Source organism: Mesoplodon mirus, assembly GCF_964341445.2.
Source record: "Mesoplodon mirus genome assembly, chromosome: 14".
Classification (NCBI taxonomy): domain Eukaryota; kingdom Metazoa; phylum Chordata; class Mammalia; order Artiodactyla; family Ziphiidae; genus Mesoplodon; species Mesoplodon mirus.
Window position 1 is genome coordinate 35,677,244 of NC_138990.1, and position 19,014 is coordinate 35,696,257.

The 19,014-nt window shown below is 36.5% G+C and overlaps 1 protein-coding gene across 2 annotated transcripts in view; it reads right to left on the reverse strand.

Moving 5' to 3' along the window:
• NBAS (NBAS subunit of NRZ tethering complex) overlaps window positions 1-19,014 on the reverse strand; it is a 340,305-nt gene that overhangs the window by 168,628 nt on the left and 152,663 nt on the right. For both annotated transcript variants that reach the window (XM_082642209.1, XM_082642208.1), the window contains 5 exons: window positions 15,907-15,969; window positions 13,923-14,045; window positions 9,057-9,159; window positions 5,634-5,863; window positions 2,872-2,984 (listed from right to left, as the gene is read on the reverse strand). In XM_082642209.1, the coding sequence (XP_082498335.1) occupies window positions 2,872-2,984; window positions 5,634-5,863; window positions 9,057-9,159; window positions 13,923-14,045; window positions 15,907-15,969 (632 nt within the window). The remainder of the gene's footprint in view (window positions 1-2,871; window positions 2,985-5,633; window positions 5,864-9,056; window positions 9,160-13,922; window positions 14,046-15,906; window positions 15,970-19,014) is intronic.

Sequence of the window (19,014 nt, forward strand, 5' to 3'; positions counted from 1 at the left end):
TCACGCCTTTCAGTATATTAGGCCCTCAAAGGCAAGAGGTACCCCTGCATTATTCTGGTTGCTGGAATACAAGTGCCTAAACTACTCTTTATTGAATGTAAGGAAAGGAGAGTGGAGGAGGAGGAAGGGACACTGAGGGAGGGAGGGAGGGAAGGAGAAGGAGAAAGTAGGTAAGACCACTCTAATTCTGCCATCATTAAGAGGACCTCCAAGGAAGGTAATAAAATGACAGCTGATACTTAGAGAGCTCTCACTATATCCCAGGCACTACAAACATACAGACTTCATCTTTATAAGCAACTCTATAAGGTACTCATTACTACGCTCATTTTGTAAATGAGAAAGTTAAACGCAAAGAAAGGTTAAAACACGTGTCCAGTTACTCAGCAATAAGTGGGAAAATGGGCTCCCGGCTGGGCTTGACGCAATGCTGTAAGTCTGGAAGACCAACGTACTCTATTGTAGAAAGAACACAGGGATAACTACAATATCCTAAATTGGTTCACTTGAATAGTAAGAATAGTTTACACAACATAAACACCCAAGATATGAGGAAAAGCACACATATGTACACACACAAACACATCATAGGCAATTCTTACACGAGGCATTATTTTTTATAGGGTATTTGTAATCCTGTTTTCTATGAACTCATGCATTATAACTTATCTAGTACCACTAGCCCTCACCTGCTGAGAGGTGCAGCGACTCCTGTAGTGTAGGCAAAGACGGCTTCACAACAAAGCAAAGTGACAAATTAACTACTGTACACTGACTACAGTAAAAAATACCTGGACCATAAATCTTTAAATATCAAGTTACTTTGTTCATCCAATATTACTGATGAATACTAAAACCTAAATTATATCTGTGACATAAATACAACAAACAGTACACAAAAAGAATATTCCATCTCCACATCCAGAAATCATTCTAATAGGAAATTCCAAATTAATATATCAAACTGAAAAGCTGTAAAAACATGAAAGAAAGTCTTCCTTAAGACTCTGCTCAGTCAGGAAATTTCTCAGAACCTACAGTTTGGTTGCAGATATTCAAACCCATCAGCTGATGTGCAAATATTGCTAATTGAGCACCGAAGAAAAATCAGAGCACAATGTAATTTTCAAACTTTAATAGCATTTGGGAAACCATTTTTTGTATTCTATCCATCTGCTTGAATTAAATAACTAGCTAAAATATACACACACACAGAGTCAAAGCTATAATGACGTGACCTAACAAGAGATAAGAAAGACGAAAGTTTCACAGTGCTCTGGACTCTCTCGTGACTGAAATCTTCAATTAAAAATGTAAGTGTTGGGCCTCCCTGGTGGCGCAGTGGTTGAGAGTCCGCCTGCCGATGCAGGGGATACGGGTTCGTGCCCCGGTCTGGGAGGATCCCATATGCCGCGGAGCAGCTGGGCCCGTGAGCCATGGCCGCTGGGCCTGCGCATCCGGAGCCTGTGCTCCGCAACGGGAGAGGCCACAACAGTGAGAGGCCCGCATACCGCAAAAAAAAAAAAAAGTAAGTGTTTCGGGGGAGGTGGTTAATAATTTAAGATATTTGAGAATAAACTGAAAATGCTTTTTGGTAACTCTGATTAATCCTCACAATTTTAAGAAGCTTTGAGCTCAAAAATTACATGAATGGTGCAAGTGAATAGAATTTTCTAGTGATTTAACAGTCACCTTGAACACAGTTGTTTCAGATGTTGCAGGCTATTTATAAATCACATACAAATTACTGTCAAGCAAAGATATTCAAGGTAATAGTAATATGACCTTTTAAAAGTCTAATAAATTTGTCTGACAAGCAGAACTTTAATTTTTAGTAAAACTGCAGTGGAAATCCACATGAAAACATGAGAATGTCTCTCCTGCCTCATATTCCCTAAGATCCACCTGACTCAAAGCACCTCAGAAGACAAAGACACCAAGGAACCTTTAACAGGCTATCACTGACCGAAGATACTAGAAGTTTAGAAAAGAAAAAGAGAGACACACACACAATTCTGATGAAACTTTATCAAAAACCAGAGAGATGGAAGGAACTTAGTTATGCCTCCCCGACTCCCAATTCCAACCGTTTCCAGAGTTAAGAACAAAGATAAGAGCACTTTGCTGTACACCTGAAACTAACACAACACTGTAAATCAACTATACTTCAATAAAAAATAAATAGTAAAAAAATATATTTTTTAAGAATAAAGATAAGAGATTACATGGAAACTAGCCAAGCATACCGCTAATCACCAAGCATACCGCTAATCACCAAGCATACCCACTTCATTTAGGGGAATGAGGTCCGGGATTGAAAATCTACCTCCTTCTTGTCAGGTAAGGTTCAGGACACTGGGAGACGCCCACTGTCCTGATAGGACAGGTGACTGTGTAACAGCAGGATTGTTTGAGTTGGTACTAACCTGACTTCTACCTTTAGGTAAAAGAACTTGAGCAATGTTAACAAATTGCTAGTAATTTAATTCTAAACAACAACTTCCTGTCATTCCGGCTGTTTAAAAAAAAAAATCTGCTTAATTAAAGAATATTCTACAGTAAGCATAAAAACAAATAAACTATTATCATTTATAGCTAATTCTAAATCTATGCAACTGAAGCAAATAAATAAATTGCAATCCAAAACTGATGTAAACCTGAAACTCTCATCCATATTCCCCACTTTCTTTTTTTGTTTCTATCCAATAGCCTCACTGCTATACTGTTATTGAGAAATGGGGCAGAGGGAAGAATCTATTGCTAATGGACTAAATGACCGAAAGTAGTCTTTAGTTAAAAACCTAAAAAGGAACACGAGTGAACTAATGCAAAATAAGTCAATAGTAGTGCAACACTAAATAGAAAACTCACCTTGCAAAGGCAGAATCTTTACCCCAAATTCTTCGAGGCACCCCAGGGCTTGGATGAGGTCTAGCTCCTCTTGAATGGCAGCAGGTCTATCTGTTATCAGCTGTAAGCAGCACCTAGGAGAAATTCATTTTTAAAAAGGAAAAGTAACATATGTTCAGCTAAGTTGCCTTTCTATGATCAACAACATAGAGATCCAACACATTTATCAAAAACCAACTTCCTTCCAGGTATTCTGCTAGAGGCTTTCTGATATCTTATTTAATCCTCACAGCAAGCCTGTGAGACAGGCAAATATCACCATCTGCTTTTTAAGGAAGCCAAAATTGAAGCTCAGAGGTGAAGCAATTTGCGCAGGGTTATGCTGATAGTGCGTAAGGTATCGCAGTATAAAGCAAGACACGTTAGCTCTGGGTTTAGTGCTCTGGTCACTGTTGACTCAAAAGATAATGATCATGTAAAAAGGATTTAAAAAAACAGAAGGAATACAGTTAATTTCCAGTTATTCTTTTATGGAAAACAGAAATGTCTTGATTCGGTCACAATTTTGTCTCTCAAAGGAAAAGGAATAACCTAAGAAACTGCACAAGAGACATTTTTCTGATCAGAAACAATCAGTTGGTGATGTAGTACTGAGATAGAAAGTGATCTGATAATCTACAAATTTGTGATACCTATGGAGTATTTTAAGCAAATTTTTTTAAATTCAGAGAAAGTATACTTAATAAATATTGTAGATAACAATAAACCTATTTTCTGAAAGGTGCATGGAGAGGAACAGTGGGGCATGAGACTAGAAAGACAGGTAGAGATCAGGCCATGAAGAGCTAACAATGCTAAAATCATGGACCATGACATGAAAATATCTAGGCCCCAGGATCTACCTACATGACCAAGCGACAGATATAGGCCTTGCTTGCTCTTGCAAAATTTGGGGATTTAAGTCAGATGAGCACTAACACATACTTACTACTGGTTCAAGGATAAACAGTATACAACCTATTTGTGGCACCTACCAAAATTCTAACTGCACTTTGAACCCAGGAATCCCAGTTCTAGGAATTTATACTACAGATAGGCTCTCACATGCCCAGACATAATTATGGATGTTCACTATCACAGTCTTTTTAAAATAAAATACACTAAATCAGGAACTAATTAAATAAATTGTATAAAAGTCAAACAATGGAATAGTCTACAACCATCAAAAAGGAATGAAACAAACCTATATGTATTCACATGGAAAAACCCACAATATAGATCGTAAGTGAATAAAACAAGACACAGAAAGATAGGTACAAGTAGTAGACACTTATTTTTGATTTAAGAAAGAAGGGGGTAACTTTTAATAAGATATTCCGGAAGGATACACAGGAAACTGATTAAAAATATAACTGAGGGATAAAGTTAGAGGAACTTGAATGAGGAGAAAGACGTCTTCCATATCTATCCTTTGTGTATTTTTAAATATCGTATCTTGTGGATGTACTGCTTCCTCAATTTAAAAAAAAACTAGTAAATAAATAGTAATTTAATCAATAAGAATGGATGGGCTATTTTCTATTTCAAATACATCTGGGCTCACAGGTCTCAATCAGTTTGGTGCCACATTATACACATACGACATCTTTTAAAAATTAAGGTGTGTCCTTGTAGGAGAAAAGGGGATGGATGAAAGGCAAATACTGCAAGTATTGTGTAGTTTCAAAAATGATCTCTAGGAGCATCTGTCAAAAAGATTTAGGTCAAACACAACTCCCAGTTGTTCTATTTGATATTTTCATCATCTGAAATAGAAATACTATCCCTTGGGAGAGAAGGAAAAAATTTACTAACTATTTTAAACAACTTTGTCAAGTTCAATAACATGGTTTGAGAAAACATGATTCTTTCTGTGGTAAGTTATCACTGGGGGAAAAAAGTTACCTTTAAGTTTTACTAGAGTTGAAACAACTACCAGTTATTTGAGGGGAAAAGTAACTGTAAATAACTACCACAATCTTTACATCAAAATAAATTCCAAATGGGCCTAAAATTTCCATGCAAAAATAAAACCACCAAAGTAGTAAAATAACAATACGAAAAACTATTTTAATGGTCTTGGGAATTAAAGGTCTTTCAAAGGATGACACAAAAGACAGAAAAAAGAATAACAACCGAATTTTTTAAAAATTCAAAACAACCGTTTGAAAGATAAACTGTATATTATTAAAACTTGGCAACACAGTTTAACCATTAAGAGAGGCAAAGGGCACGTGTCCCATATGCAAAAAAAGCTCCTAAGAATCAATAGTAAAAAGAGGAATACAAATTTTCCTGTACAACAGGCTAAGAGAGGAACAGAATTCAGAGTCCAGAAATTTCCACCTGGAAGGGACTTTTGAGCTTAATCATCTAATCAGAGCGGAAGCCATGTAAAGCATATAGACACGACCTAATGTGTTGAAATTTTCCAGAACTTGAATTTGCTGGCTACCACTTGAATCTCTTCCAATAGTAGAAAAGTATAACCTTATAGATAATCATCTAGGATGACTGTGGGAAAGTGTGCTAGAGAAAAAGGGTCACAAGAAAGTTGATGAATACTTATGATGTAATTAAGTTTTCATTCTATATTCAAGCAATAAATAATGGTGCCCCATATAGTAGAGGCAATCTGTACTTGTGATAACATATTTTGTGAGGTAGAGAATAAAACCAACAATGAAGTTTGTATATTCTGACTTCCCCCCCTCCCTCTTACGGAGAATACAGAGTTCCTCTACCTGGCCAGATCCATGCAGCTGTCAGTGAGGTTGGTAGAAGAATTGAAGTACTCTCTGCTGGCAGCCAAAACCAAGTCAATACTTTGTTCATAACTGACCCTGTACTGGGTTTCTCCTTTATGGGCTACACTAGTTGGTGGATTTATTGAACAAGCATTGCAGTGCATCATCTGCCCAGCCAGGTGGATATTTTCAAGGCGACTGGAACACAGAAGGCTCTCTGTAAATATCTGGGAAAAAGAAGAAACTGGAATTAGTGCTTAAAGAGGGAGTACTCAGTTCTTGACACAATGGAGGCTCTGATATCCAAGTGAAATAAATATTAAAAAATACACCCATCCTACAGGTAGAGGTTGCACAATATTTATGAATGTACTAAATGACAATGAAGCACACTTTAAAATGGTTAGTATCACGTTATGTGAATGTCAGCGCACCTCAATAAAAAAATCCCCCTTTTAGGAAGAAGAAATAATTTAAATGAACAAACCAATGGTAAGCATAATATTTTAATGTGTTACAACAAATACTTGAGTAAAATATCCAAAGTTCGTACTTATTAAAAACAGGATCCATTAGACATACTGTCACACACTCTGCTTAAAGTATTTATAACATTTCAATTTTTTAAAAGAAAATCTTTGAATACGATACACATAATTAATGATTGTTTAAAGCATCTGAAGTCAGTCTCATAAACTAAACACCCAAGCTACAAATGTTCTACTTACACCTAGTCACTAGAATTACAATACACCACATAACATTTTTTTCTAATCTGCAATTTAAAAACTATTTAAATAAAACAAAAGCCTCTGATGGAAGGCAGTTATGCAAATGTCACTGTAGTTTACAAGGCAACTAATAGCATCAATTAACATAAAATGTATTCTATAATTGAGATTATCTACTTACTCCAAAAAAGTCCTATTAAAGAGCTCCCTTTAAACCCACACTAATAGTGTCAATATATAAGTAGCACAAGAACTTCAGCCAAAAATGTTCTTTCCTATCATGCCACTGTTGGATGAGGATAACACAGAAAAAGAAGCAAGAGATAAAAAGCAGATTTCATGGAGAAGCAAGAGTTTCCTTACAATTAGGAAGGCTACCCAATTTTCATAGGACCCCCTTATTTTCACTTGTTTCTAGGCTTCTGGAGAAGACATTTTTAGACAGGCCTTTCCTAAAATGACTGATAAGGATAAAATTACTAATACCTACGAGAGATTTGCTATAAAATCCATATTGTGACAGAAAGCAAATTATCAGTGAGTAACCCTAATCGCTTATATGACAGGTGAAAATGGCTTGCTCCACGTGACCAAAATGACTTAGATGTAACAATTTCTCTATTCCTTTGGTTTATTCAGGTAAGCCATAAAGAGTCAATGCCCAATACTGCAAAATAAAATTCACACACTCTAATATTTTAAAGGTTTTGCTGAAATGAACAATATAGATTTCTGCTCTACAGGCTGTATAGAAATCTTGCACCTTATCAAAATTATGCCAATGAGATTTAAAATTATTTTCCAATGACAGCAAAACCTAGTACAATAGCCACAGGTCAGTAAGACAATATAGCCTAATTTAAACATCACAAAAATATTTTAAAATGTAAGTTTGCCAAATCTGTATTATCATCTAGAATCGGTTCAGGACAGTTATAATATGCTTTCAAATGTTTTCTCAAAGGAGAAAGACTAACGGCGTGAAGTCATTAAAATATCAAAGCCTAATACAAAGGTTAAGATATAACTAAAACAATTTACTACGTCAACTTGTTATGACAGACTACTCTACACAGGAGCGAGTTCAAGTGTAATATACTTACTGCTAATTTTTCAATCAGTATCAGAAAATACCAGGAAATAACGCTACTCCCACTTTAAAAACGCTACTTCTAGCTGTGTTACTAATGACAGTAAGATTTTGGACCCCATGTGCATATAGATTATTTTCTCCTGAAACTGAATTTCAAGTTTTGCTTTAGATACAAAGGTGAAGTTACTGGCAGCTGTACATGGTCTGAGAGTGTAATCATCAATATAAACTTTACACTCATCAAGCACATAAAAACCTGAAGTTCAAATATAAAACCATTCGTTTCTCAACAGTCTATATTAGCGCTCTTCTGTTAAAACTACCTTAAATTAAAATACCAACCAATTTCACAAAACAGAGACCTATTTTATAACTCTCATTTTATCAACGGGTTATGCTTCGTGATGTCAGAGCAGAGCAACACAGGAAATATTCTACACGATTTTGATCTGGCTTGGTTGATAGGCAAATTCAAATGGGAACCCTCTTTTAAACTGTATCTCATTAAAGATGGGTTAGCTGGATCATTTTTCCATACGAAGCATGAGTAATTTGGTGGTAATACACATACCTTCCAAAATAAGGATTAAATTCTCCTAAGTGACACTCCTGGTCAACTCACCATCCTTAAGTATCCTTTATGTTCCAGACACTATACTATGCCCTGGGGAAGCTGAGGATGAACATGATATGATAATGCCTACCTAGGAGCTAATGACCAAAGGGAAGAAACACACACAGAAACAAACAAGTCATCGCATTCGAAAGAAAGGCTGTAATAGAGACAAGTTATATTAAAGGGCAAAGGAAGGCATCCTAGAGGGCATGATTAGTGAGCTGAATCCTAAAAGTTATCAGCAATTTTCAAATTATAAAAGAGGAACATATTCCAGGCAAAGGGAATAATGTGTACAAAGTCACAGAAACAGGAAACAGCATCATGAGTGGAGGAATTCATGACAGATTTGGCACCACTGGAGCACAGGGCACATGGCGGGGAGCGTCACAGGCGAGAATGGACAGGGTGGCTGGAACCTGCCGTGGCCTTCTAGGCCAGGCTAAGGAATACGGTTACTTTCTAACTGTAGATACAGTATTTTATCTATTTTATTTAGCAGCGCATTTTAAGAAGGGGAGCGTCATGAAAAGGTCTGTTTTAGAAGAATACTCTCTTCCGTGTACATGAGGAAGAGATATGGAAGTAGGGAAACAAGTTTGGAGGATTTGGAGGATTACAACAATTTAGCAGAGATGAAGAGAGGACAGATTTGACAGACTTTTCTCAGGCACATGAAGCAAATTTTAGTGACAATCAAAACTATGGAAGAGAGAGGATCCAAGTACGATTCGGAGTTTTCCAGCTGAGAATTAACTCACTAAATAAATGGTGTTGCAATGAACAAAGAAGATAAGAAGTTATGTATGAAAGTGCTCAAGCTCTAAAGCACCACTCAATTACCAGCTATTGAATATTATTCAATAATTCAGTCCTATTACTTACAGTGAAGCTTATGGTCATCATCTTGTGTCCAATCAACAAAATGTAACAACCAAAATTACAAAATTAAAAGGAAATATTTACATATGTAGAGTTACCTCATAGCAAGCATCAGAGTCTAGACAGGTGTAAACATTCTGCTGCATAGTTAACATGTCTTGCAGCAACATTCTCCAATGAGACTCACTGACAGGAGGCTGCCTGGGGGTAAAAAAGAAAATAATTCATGAAATTGCTCTCTTCAATTGGTCAAACGTAAAAAGAAATTGGGACCACTATTCTATACGCCACACAGCTCCCAGATGATCAAGAGAAATAGATCTCATTTGAATTTCCAGGAAAAAAACTTTGATTAAAGATAGAGAGGGAAGGGCTTCCCTGGTGGCGCAGTGGTTGAGAGTCCGCCTGCCGATGCAGGGGACACGGGTTCGCGCCCCGGTCCGGGAGGATCCCACGTGCTGCGGAGCAGCTGGGCCCGTGAGCCATGGCCGCTGAGCCTACGCGTCCGGAGCCTTGCTCTGCAACGGGACAGGCCACAGCAGTGAGAGGCCTGCGTACCGCAAAAAAAAAAAAAAAGATAGAGGGAAAAGTTAGGCAGCGACGCATCAATGCCAGAGATGTTGCCAGAGTTGCCTCTGCCGTAGGCTGCCTAGACACAAAACGGATAATGGCAAAGATAAACAAGCTATGAGTTTCTAAGGTAAAGTAAAGCACATGGTAAAGTAAGATAAAGCAGCTGTGACATAGCAGAAAAAGCACTTGGAGACAGGAGAATGAGTTTCAAATTCCATCTTCATCACTCTGCAGTCACCAGCAGGGTATGTTCTTAACTTCAACCACACATGCAGACCCAGAGGGCAACAGAGGCCACACCTGTCATGAGTCTGGAGTGGGGGAGCACAGCTGGACAGCCGGACAGCCCCAGTGGTTCCTCTCAGTGGGACTCCTTGCGGCAGTCCACAGAGCCTGGGATAGAGCACCGTGGGGGTTCTCTCCCATCCAGGCGACAGCCCAGGTGCCAGCCCAGGTACGACAAGCCCTGTACGGTAGCTGCAGTTCCTATCTGGCTTAGGAAGAAGCTCCATTCCCCACAAAAGTCAGTACGTTATTGGAGTATAATTGCTTTACAATGGTGTGTTAGTTTCTGCTTTATAACAAAGTGAATCAGCTATACATATACATATGTCCCCATATCTCTTCCCTCTTGCGTCTCCCTCCTCCCACCCTCCCTATCCCACCCCTCTAGGTGGTCACAAGGCACCGAGCTGATACCTTTTGTAATAATTCCACAGGCATAGTTTTCAGGGTCCCCTCAAGAATAAGCCAGTGACCACACATGGGAAAGCCAAAGCTTCAAGCCCCTACCAGATTTTCTAGTTCATTTACACAGTTCCTCTAGGAGCAATTTACCAATCAGAGATGAAGTAGTGATGCCTACACTATCTAGTTGATCAAATACCATTTCATGTTAGTATCCAGACTTACAGAGTTAGAGAATCGGTGGTTCAGATTCTCCTGCAACAGGGGAAACGGTGTTGTTAACAATGTCACAGAGAGTCACATATTAGCTGTGTGACTATATTTAACATTCCTGAATTTCAGCTTTCTCACTTAAAGAGAATCTCAAAGAATGATAAGGAAGGGATGAGTTTAATTTTGAAAAAACACAGACAATGAAACAAGGTTTTTCCTGAGTATAAAAACAAGCTCAGTTACCTGTATGGATTTGAATACATTTCTTAATTTCTTTGAGCTTCAGTTTCCTTTTTTGTATATTATGATAATTAACTTAAACTAGAATGTATGAAAAGACACTCCCCATATTTTTCTGGTACAAAGTAGTATTCAACAAGTGTGAATGGATGAATCTGGAAGTTACAAACACATCTGTTTGTTTTTCTGTAGTCACATACACAACCACTAATATTGTCTAGTAGGAGGGAGAATGTGCTGTAATTCTCTCTACCTCTCTCAAAAGTTCATCTTTGTTGAATATATGTGAGTTTGGAATCATCATTTATGTTTATTTTCTAGTCTGGAAGTTCTACATAATCATGAATCTCATTGTTTGACAAGGGTAGGTTTTGTTTTGTTTTCTGTTTGTCAAATACCAAATGAGTGTTCCTTTTCCACGCATCATTGTCTTTCTTATGCATTAAAAACAGGGCAAATAGATTGTGTTTAATAGTATTGCTATGGAAAAATTATGCATTTGGGATCTTTCCTGCAAAAATTCTAATCTTCAGGAATTTTTTTCACCTAAAATTAGTAATAACCATATGCTTCATTTGCTTATAGTATTTTCTATTTGCTACACAAAATGAACAATTATTTATATCTGATATGTATTAAAGCTTAAGAGAATACATTTTTTTTTGCAGCATACAAATACACAAAACAAACTGATATATTTGCAAGTCTTCAAGGATAATCCCTGAAGTGTTTCCATTAGTTAGACCTTGGTATGTGAACTCTTTGGGCGGGCTTCAAAGAATTAAAGGACTCTTTCAAATTTGGCTCGCAGGCAGAAAAGTAGCAAAATGTTTGAAAAAGTGAGTGTCCATCTTGCACCAGCTTCATAAAATCAGACCTGGGCACTGTCTAGCTGAATTCAAGTTTTCGCAGCCCAGCTGTTCTTCTAGAAGCCAGCAACACTGGGACAGATGGTATTAATGTTTTCTCACACATGGCTAGCCTTAAGTACAGGTTCTAATTAAAATAAATTATAAGACATTATCTCCAAAGGTCTTTTTAGAATACATGCAGTAAATAAGAACCAAGAGAAGAAACTGGAGGCACTATACAAGAGGTGTGCAAACTGACAGGGAAATACCTGAATACAAACATGATGTATTAGTTACAGCTTTAGAATGGAGGTGTATTTTCCAGCGAGAAATAGTATTGCACTCAAGATAGTAAAACCTGATTTGTGACAGTCAGTGAAATCTGCCCCCATTTAGAATATGCATAAGAAAGTTCGATAGGTGCTGAAGGCCAAGCCGTAGTAGCATATATGAGATAATTAAGATTCATTTCAAGTTGACCACCTTGAAAAAAGAGGCCGTACTCTCTTACATATTCACAGTAAGTAGAATGCCATAAGTAGAAATTAACTGCAAGGACTTTAGAAGCATTTGAGGGATTCAGTGGAAAGACAGCCGGTAATCTAGCAGCAACAGTGAGGCTTTCTTACTGAAGAGTAGGTTCTTGACTAGAGCCAACATGATGGGAAATATTGACCCATCGTTTATAGCTGTAAAGAAAGTTTAAGACTTAGATTGTCAAAACCTCCTAAATTATTTATTTAATAATTACTGAGAGAGGGCCAATGATATGTAAGGTTCCAAATTAGATGTTTGGTGACTGTAACACTTGCCTTAGATAAGCTTATGATTTTGAAGGGAACGTAAGGCACATAAATCAATAACTATAGTAAACTGTTGAAAGAGACAGAGATAAAGAGAGAATTTTAAGACTTCCTGTATATCTACAATAATTTTAAGAATTACTATAAATCTATAATAATTAATACAGGATGGTTATTAGAGGAATGATAGACAAACAGATCAATGGATCAAAATAAAGAACCCCAAAATAGGCCCCTGTAATATGGAAAACTGATATTCAACAAAGATGCAAATGCAATTCAGTACAGAAAGGACAGCCTTTCAACAAATAATGCTGCAATATTCAGATATTAAAAAAAAATCTATACCTGAACAATAAACAAAAATGAACTTTCAAAATGGGCCATGAAACTGATTATAAAATGTAAAACTAAAAATTTTACTAAAAATGGCAGGAGGAAATCTTTGTGCCAAAAGTTTCTTAACATGACATCAAAAGCACAATCAACAAAGAACAAATTGATAAACTGGACCTCATCAAAATTTATAAAGTATGCCCTTCAAAAGACCCAGGTATGAGAATGAAAAGATAAGGCATAGATAGGAGAAAATCTTTGCAAAGCATATATCTAATAAAGGACTTATATCCTGAATGTATAAGAAAACTCTCAAAATCAGTAAAGAACACAAAAACCCAATATTTAAAATGATCTAAGAAGATACACTGATGTCAAATAATCACATAAAAAGATGTTCAACGTTATTACTCACTGGAGAAGGCAATTAAAACCAAAATTAGATACCATAACATACCTATGAAAATCACTAAACTTTAAAAGACTGACCACAGCAAGTACTGACAAGCATGTGGAGCAACTGGAACGCTCCTAAAAGACTGATTAAAAAATAAAATGGTACAAATGCTTTGGAAGACAGTTTGGCAGCTTTTTGAAAAGTTAACCATCCACCTACCATATGATCATGCCATTCCACTCTCATGGATTTATCCAAGAGCAATGAAAGCGCATGTCCATACAAAGGCTTGTACATGAATATTCATAGCAGCTATATTTGTAAAAGCCAAGACTCAAAATAAACCAATGTCCATCAACAAGTGAATAGATAAACAAAGTGCAATAAATCCATCAGTGGAATACTAGTCAACAAATAAAATGGAATAAACTACTGATCCATGATACAACATGGATGAATCACAAAATACTTATGCTGAGTGAAAGAAGCCAAACAAACAAACAAACAAAGTGCATACTGTTATGACTCCATTTACATAAAATTCTAGGAAACGCAAAGTACGATACAGAGACAGAAAATAGATCAGCGATAGCCTGGGGAGGGGACGGGGGTGTAATGAGGAGAAGCAGAAGGAGGGAGGGGATTATAACTGAGCAAGAGAAAGCTTTTAGGGGTGATGGATACGTTCGTTATTTTGACGAAGTGATGGCTTCATGGGTATATACATGTATCAAAACTTATATTCTATACTTTAAATATGTGCAATTTATTGTTGGTCAATGATAACCCAATGAAGTCAGAAAAAGAAAAAAAGTAGCACTTTTTCTTAATCACATACAATTATCAATTAATTTTATTACTCACTTACGACCGGTGTGCCTGGTCAATCTAACCATCAGCTTGTGTGCCTCTTCTGAGCTAGACTGAGTATTTTTAACATATGAAATTGGTTTCTCAAGTCCATGTTTCTCCAAAATCTCTGACACACTGTAAGTGAAAAGAAAAATTTTACAATAAGTCTTGCTACCAAACACAAAAGCTCTAAGAATCTTAAACACATAAGTAGCACTTAGGTGTTAAAAGTATTTTAAAAAAAAGTAGCATAAAGAATGACCAAATTTTACACATTACATTAATTCTCAGCAAAAAAAAGCTAATAATTGTATATCAAATCTTATTTCCCCTACTGACTTTTATTACAATATACTTGGGATAAGTTAACATTTTTTTAAAAGCCTGACATATCCTTATCTCAAAATCTTTTTTTTACTATTTTCCCGTACTGTAAAAGCATCAGGTCAGCAAAATAAGCCAAATCTATAATTGTAATACCCAGCTTTAACTCTTAACAACCTTAGTGAGTATTCTGTTATAGGCAAGGCTGCTAGAAAAGCAATAAGCAAAGAATTTTAGGATTGGAAAACCACAGAAACCCCATAAGGTTCAATCTCCCTCAAGAATCCATTCTCTAAACAAATAAGATTTCTGTTCTCATATGGATCTTCTTGACATATCCTATTCCATAATTATCAGAATTGTATATACACCTTTTCTGCCTCACCAAGTCTCACATTTATGAATTAACCACTACTGGGCTTAAAGAGAGGTTGGACAAAATTCAGTAACTCTTCATAAAGATAAATGCCATGGGTCACGTCACCTGACATTATATACATTAAAACATTTATCAACTATTAATGGCCATGAGGTGGAACTGGAAAAAAAAGTTCTTCTTTTAAAAGGTTAGTAAATTAAGGTGAACAGTGAAGACCTGGGTATCATCCAGAAACCTAAAGGGTGTTACTGTTTCCTTGAGATATTGAGAGCATAATTTGACTATCAAGACAACCCATGGTTACACCCAGGAACGTATGGTGAAACAAATGATGTGTATTATGAAATAATTTTTTATGAAATGCATTATGTTTATTATACTGTATGTCCTTGAGAAAGCTCTTTTCAAGTTCATTAGGGAGAAAAAGGAAACCATGCAGATTTGTAAGGAATGAATCTATACTGACTTAACCCATTAAGCTTTGTTCAAACTATGCTCAATTTTTCAGGGAGGCTGGGGAGAAGAGAGGGACATCGAATTAGTAGATTCCCAAATTCTTATACTTTACATATTACCACTATCAAGTGATGTTATTACCTATAATTTCTATAATTATATATTAGAAGAACAAAGTTTACTAGTCCTAAAATTTCATTTTTAATGCAAATATTTAAAAATTACACACAAGCACATTATATATACATATAAAAATGAACACTAGTAAACAATATTAAACTTCCTGAATAGCAAATTAGAAATTTTCAGTCTCCAAAAGAGACAGTTTAATGCTTCATTTTCACAGTAAAGAATATTGTTAGAGTCACTAATATAACCCAGATAGTCAGTCAAATGTAGTATACCCCAAAAAGGAAAGTTAGGGGTTATAATAAACATTGTTTGCTGATGGATGTAATAACTGCTGAAGGAACTAATATTTCTTATTTACCTACTATGTGTGAGGTACTTTAAATGCTTTATCTAGTATCAATTTCACATCTCATGAGGTAGACATTATAGCTAAGAAAACCCTAGGCTCAAAGATCACACAGCTAGTAAGTTACAACACCTAGATTTGAACACAGTTCTACTAGTCTTCAAAGTCCATGTTCTCATTACTGTAGCATTCTGCTAAAATAGGCTAGTATTATATTCATTATTAAGAAAATTCACTCCTAAGAGAGTCAAACAAATATTAGGTCAAACTGGAAATGATCACTAGGCATATTTAAGGTAACATTTCTCGGACAGACCTCCTTAATCAGCATAGAACCAAAAGATCGTCATTTTCCTCACCTGAGAATGTGTTCCAGTTGGTCTACCATGTCATGAAGAGCTGTGGTTACCTCTGTCTTCTGACTAAAGTATTAAGAGAAAAGAATTAAAATTAAGTTTTAGTAGTAACTTTTTACTTGAAATACTAAACTCACTTAAGTTTAAAAAAAAAAAAGTGAAGTTTCCCTTGTACTTAATATATAACAGTATCACCCTGTCCAGATAAAAGGTCAGTCTTATCTCCTATACTCATTCAGCATCTTTCATGACTCAAAAGAGATTAAGATAAAAAAATACTGGAATATAACAATATTCTCTGTTACAGATTAGTGAGATATGGGCAATTATTTTCCTAAGAACTTTTAGTTCAGTTCTGCCAAAAGCAAAAAAGAATTATATATCAGTTGTAGTCTTTCTTTAAAGAAGTGGTAAATGATAAAGCCATCATTTATTTCTCTTCTTTTAACCAATAAAACAGATTAGGAACCATGGCCCTGCACGCTGGCTTTCTCCTAGTCCTATCTATCCCACCTGTGACTCCCCTAGGACTTCTCCATTAGGATTCCATATACTCAGGGGACTTCTCCCATGTCATCATTCACTCCGCCTCCACTGCAATATTTTAAAACGAAAGAGAAGTACACAGCCATCATACAGATAATTCCTACCGGGAGTGGAGATAACAAGCACTTTTCCTTTTTCCTTTCTCAGGAAAAAAGTAGACGGGGCACTAGGAGAAACATTACCATGAAAAAGATCATAAACTAATAAAAACGTGGCTGATAGGGTAGATTTAGCATGGCACAATGCACGTACGAGCGCAAGGGATTTGGTAGAAAGGTTAAGCAACTGCTATAAAAGCCCTCTGCCACCCTCTGCAACTCTGTGTCCCAATCTTGGAGGGACGACTCTCAACTGAGAACCACTGTACCTGACACTCTCAGGTGCCTTCCAACCAATGATTCAACTGAATTCCAGCAATTCTTATGATTTCATAAGAAAGCTAAATAAAAATCTTTATCTCGACTCGGAAAATTAAAAATGACCTAATTGAACACAAAAGTCTCACTCACTATTTTTAAAACTATCAATCTGTCCTGGTCTAAATCTATGTGGCAATTATTTCATGCAATTTACAAAGATTATACTATCTTTTTAAACCAAGTTTCAGGCCTTGGACTAGAGTGATAAATTAGGGTATATTCCACTTAAAGTCCTTCAAAAAAAAAAGAAAAGATCATTCATTGGAGATAACTTAAATTAACATACTCATTCAGAAACAATATTTTTTAAATTATCATTTTGTAACTCTACAATAAACATTTGTCACTGATTTTCAGAATATAGTGTTCTTCCTCTGTGAACTGACATACACAAACATAATGACTAAAGATTTTTTTCAGCCAGATGAAATGTGCTGCCTAGGTAAGATGTACAAAAATTTAATTTCCTAAATAGTGAAAAAATACACAGTTAACCATTTGGTAAATACCAACCATTTAACCACTAAAAATAACAACTGATCACTAGGAGAACGTGAATTGACGAAGTTGGCGTGAGGAGGAAAGAGAACCAGAGGAAGTATTTTGAAGGCCTATATTTTAATACTAGGCTAATTTATAATTGAAAATTATTTAGAAAATTATAATTATGAAATACAATCATTAAGAAATAAATGGAACAACAAAAGAGTACCATGCTATTTTTTATGTTTACCAAAAAAAAAAAATCTGTTAGATCGGAAACCATTAATCTGAAGCCAAAAAAAGTTTTCAGTCACACATACACAAAAGAGGCATTTCTTAGCCTACACATTCTTTGAAAACAAATATACTCATCCTCTCATTATAATGTCTACATAAAAAATGTTCTTTTAATATCATCATTCAATTGATATCATGACTATCTCCTCATGGTAGGCAAATTACTATTTAAAAGTTAATAGATAAGCTCTAATTGATATTTATGCTTATTTGATCTCACTGAAGAACTAAGTCTAATACATTTATTTTTAAAAATTGCACATGTCACTTGGAGGTCAATGATTTTACCTAGATGATTCAAGGACAAGCAAGGGGCATCAGGTGGGCAGAGGGACCATCAAATACCCACCTAGACCATTTAAGGAAGAAACTCCCCACCACTTCTGCTCTCTGAGGTGCTTGTTAAGAAGAAGATTCTGCATCTCGTCACCCTCTGGGAAGAGCACCTTGACTACTGATACTTGACATCCACTGGGCTGAGGTTTTTTTTTTTTTTTTTTTTCTTTTTGCGGTATGCGGGCCTCTCACTGTTGTGGCCTCCCCCGTTGCGGAGCACAGGCTCCGGATGCGCAGGCCCACCGGCCATGGCTCACGGGCCCAGCCGCTCCGCGGCATATGGGATCCTCCCAGACCGGGGCACGAACCCGTATCCCCTGCATCGGCAGGCGGACTCTCAACCACTTGCGCCACCAGGGAGGCCCTGGGCTGAGGTTTTTAAATGATGAGTAATGACAGTTTGCTAAAAAATTGTTAATACAATCCACGTTACCAGCCCTTTGTTGCCTACTGAAGGCCCACGGTTCCCAGAGGTACACCTGCTGCTCTTAACTAAGGATGGGAGGGAGCTTGTGGTCATATCTGTACAGGTTTGGGTCATAAATAGATGCTGTGATTATAACTTTTCCTACGTGAAGACTCCCTTAACCTGGACTGAGGAAGGGAAGTATTAACCACTAGTAGTCTCCATTTAGCTTTACCAGTAACAAGGTTAACTGCTTTCCTTCTTGGGGGTCAGTACTTAGACCCTTAATGAGAAGAGATGAATAATCGGATCTACAAACCAGCCAACATTTCTGTAACATAATACACAGAATCTAAGATTACCTTACCCTCCCAAAATCAAAACTGAAGCAAGACTGAAAATCTAGCTGCTCACATATAAGGCAATTTTCCAAGGACTCCTATAACAAAAAGCCTTCAGCTTGTCACAAGGCATCCAATCAACTTTTAGTATCCTAGATATAAATTAATGGCCAAGAATCACTAGACATGGAGGAAAGGTCCTCACAGTAAAAGCATAGATGCAAACAAACAGAATATGAAAAATCAGAGATCACGGTGGGGCAAGGGTAATGCAGGGTGTAGA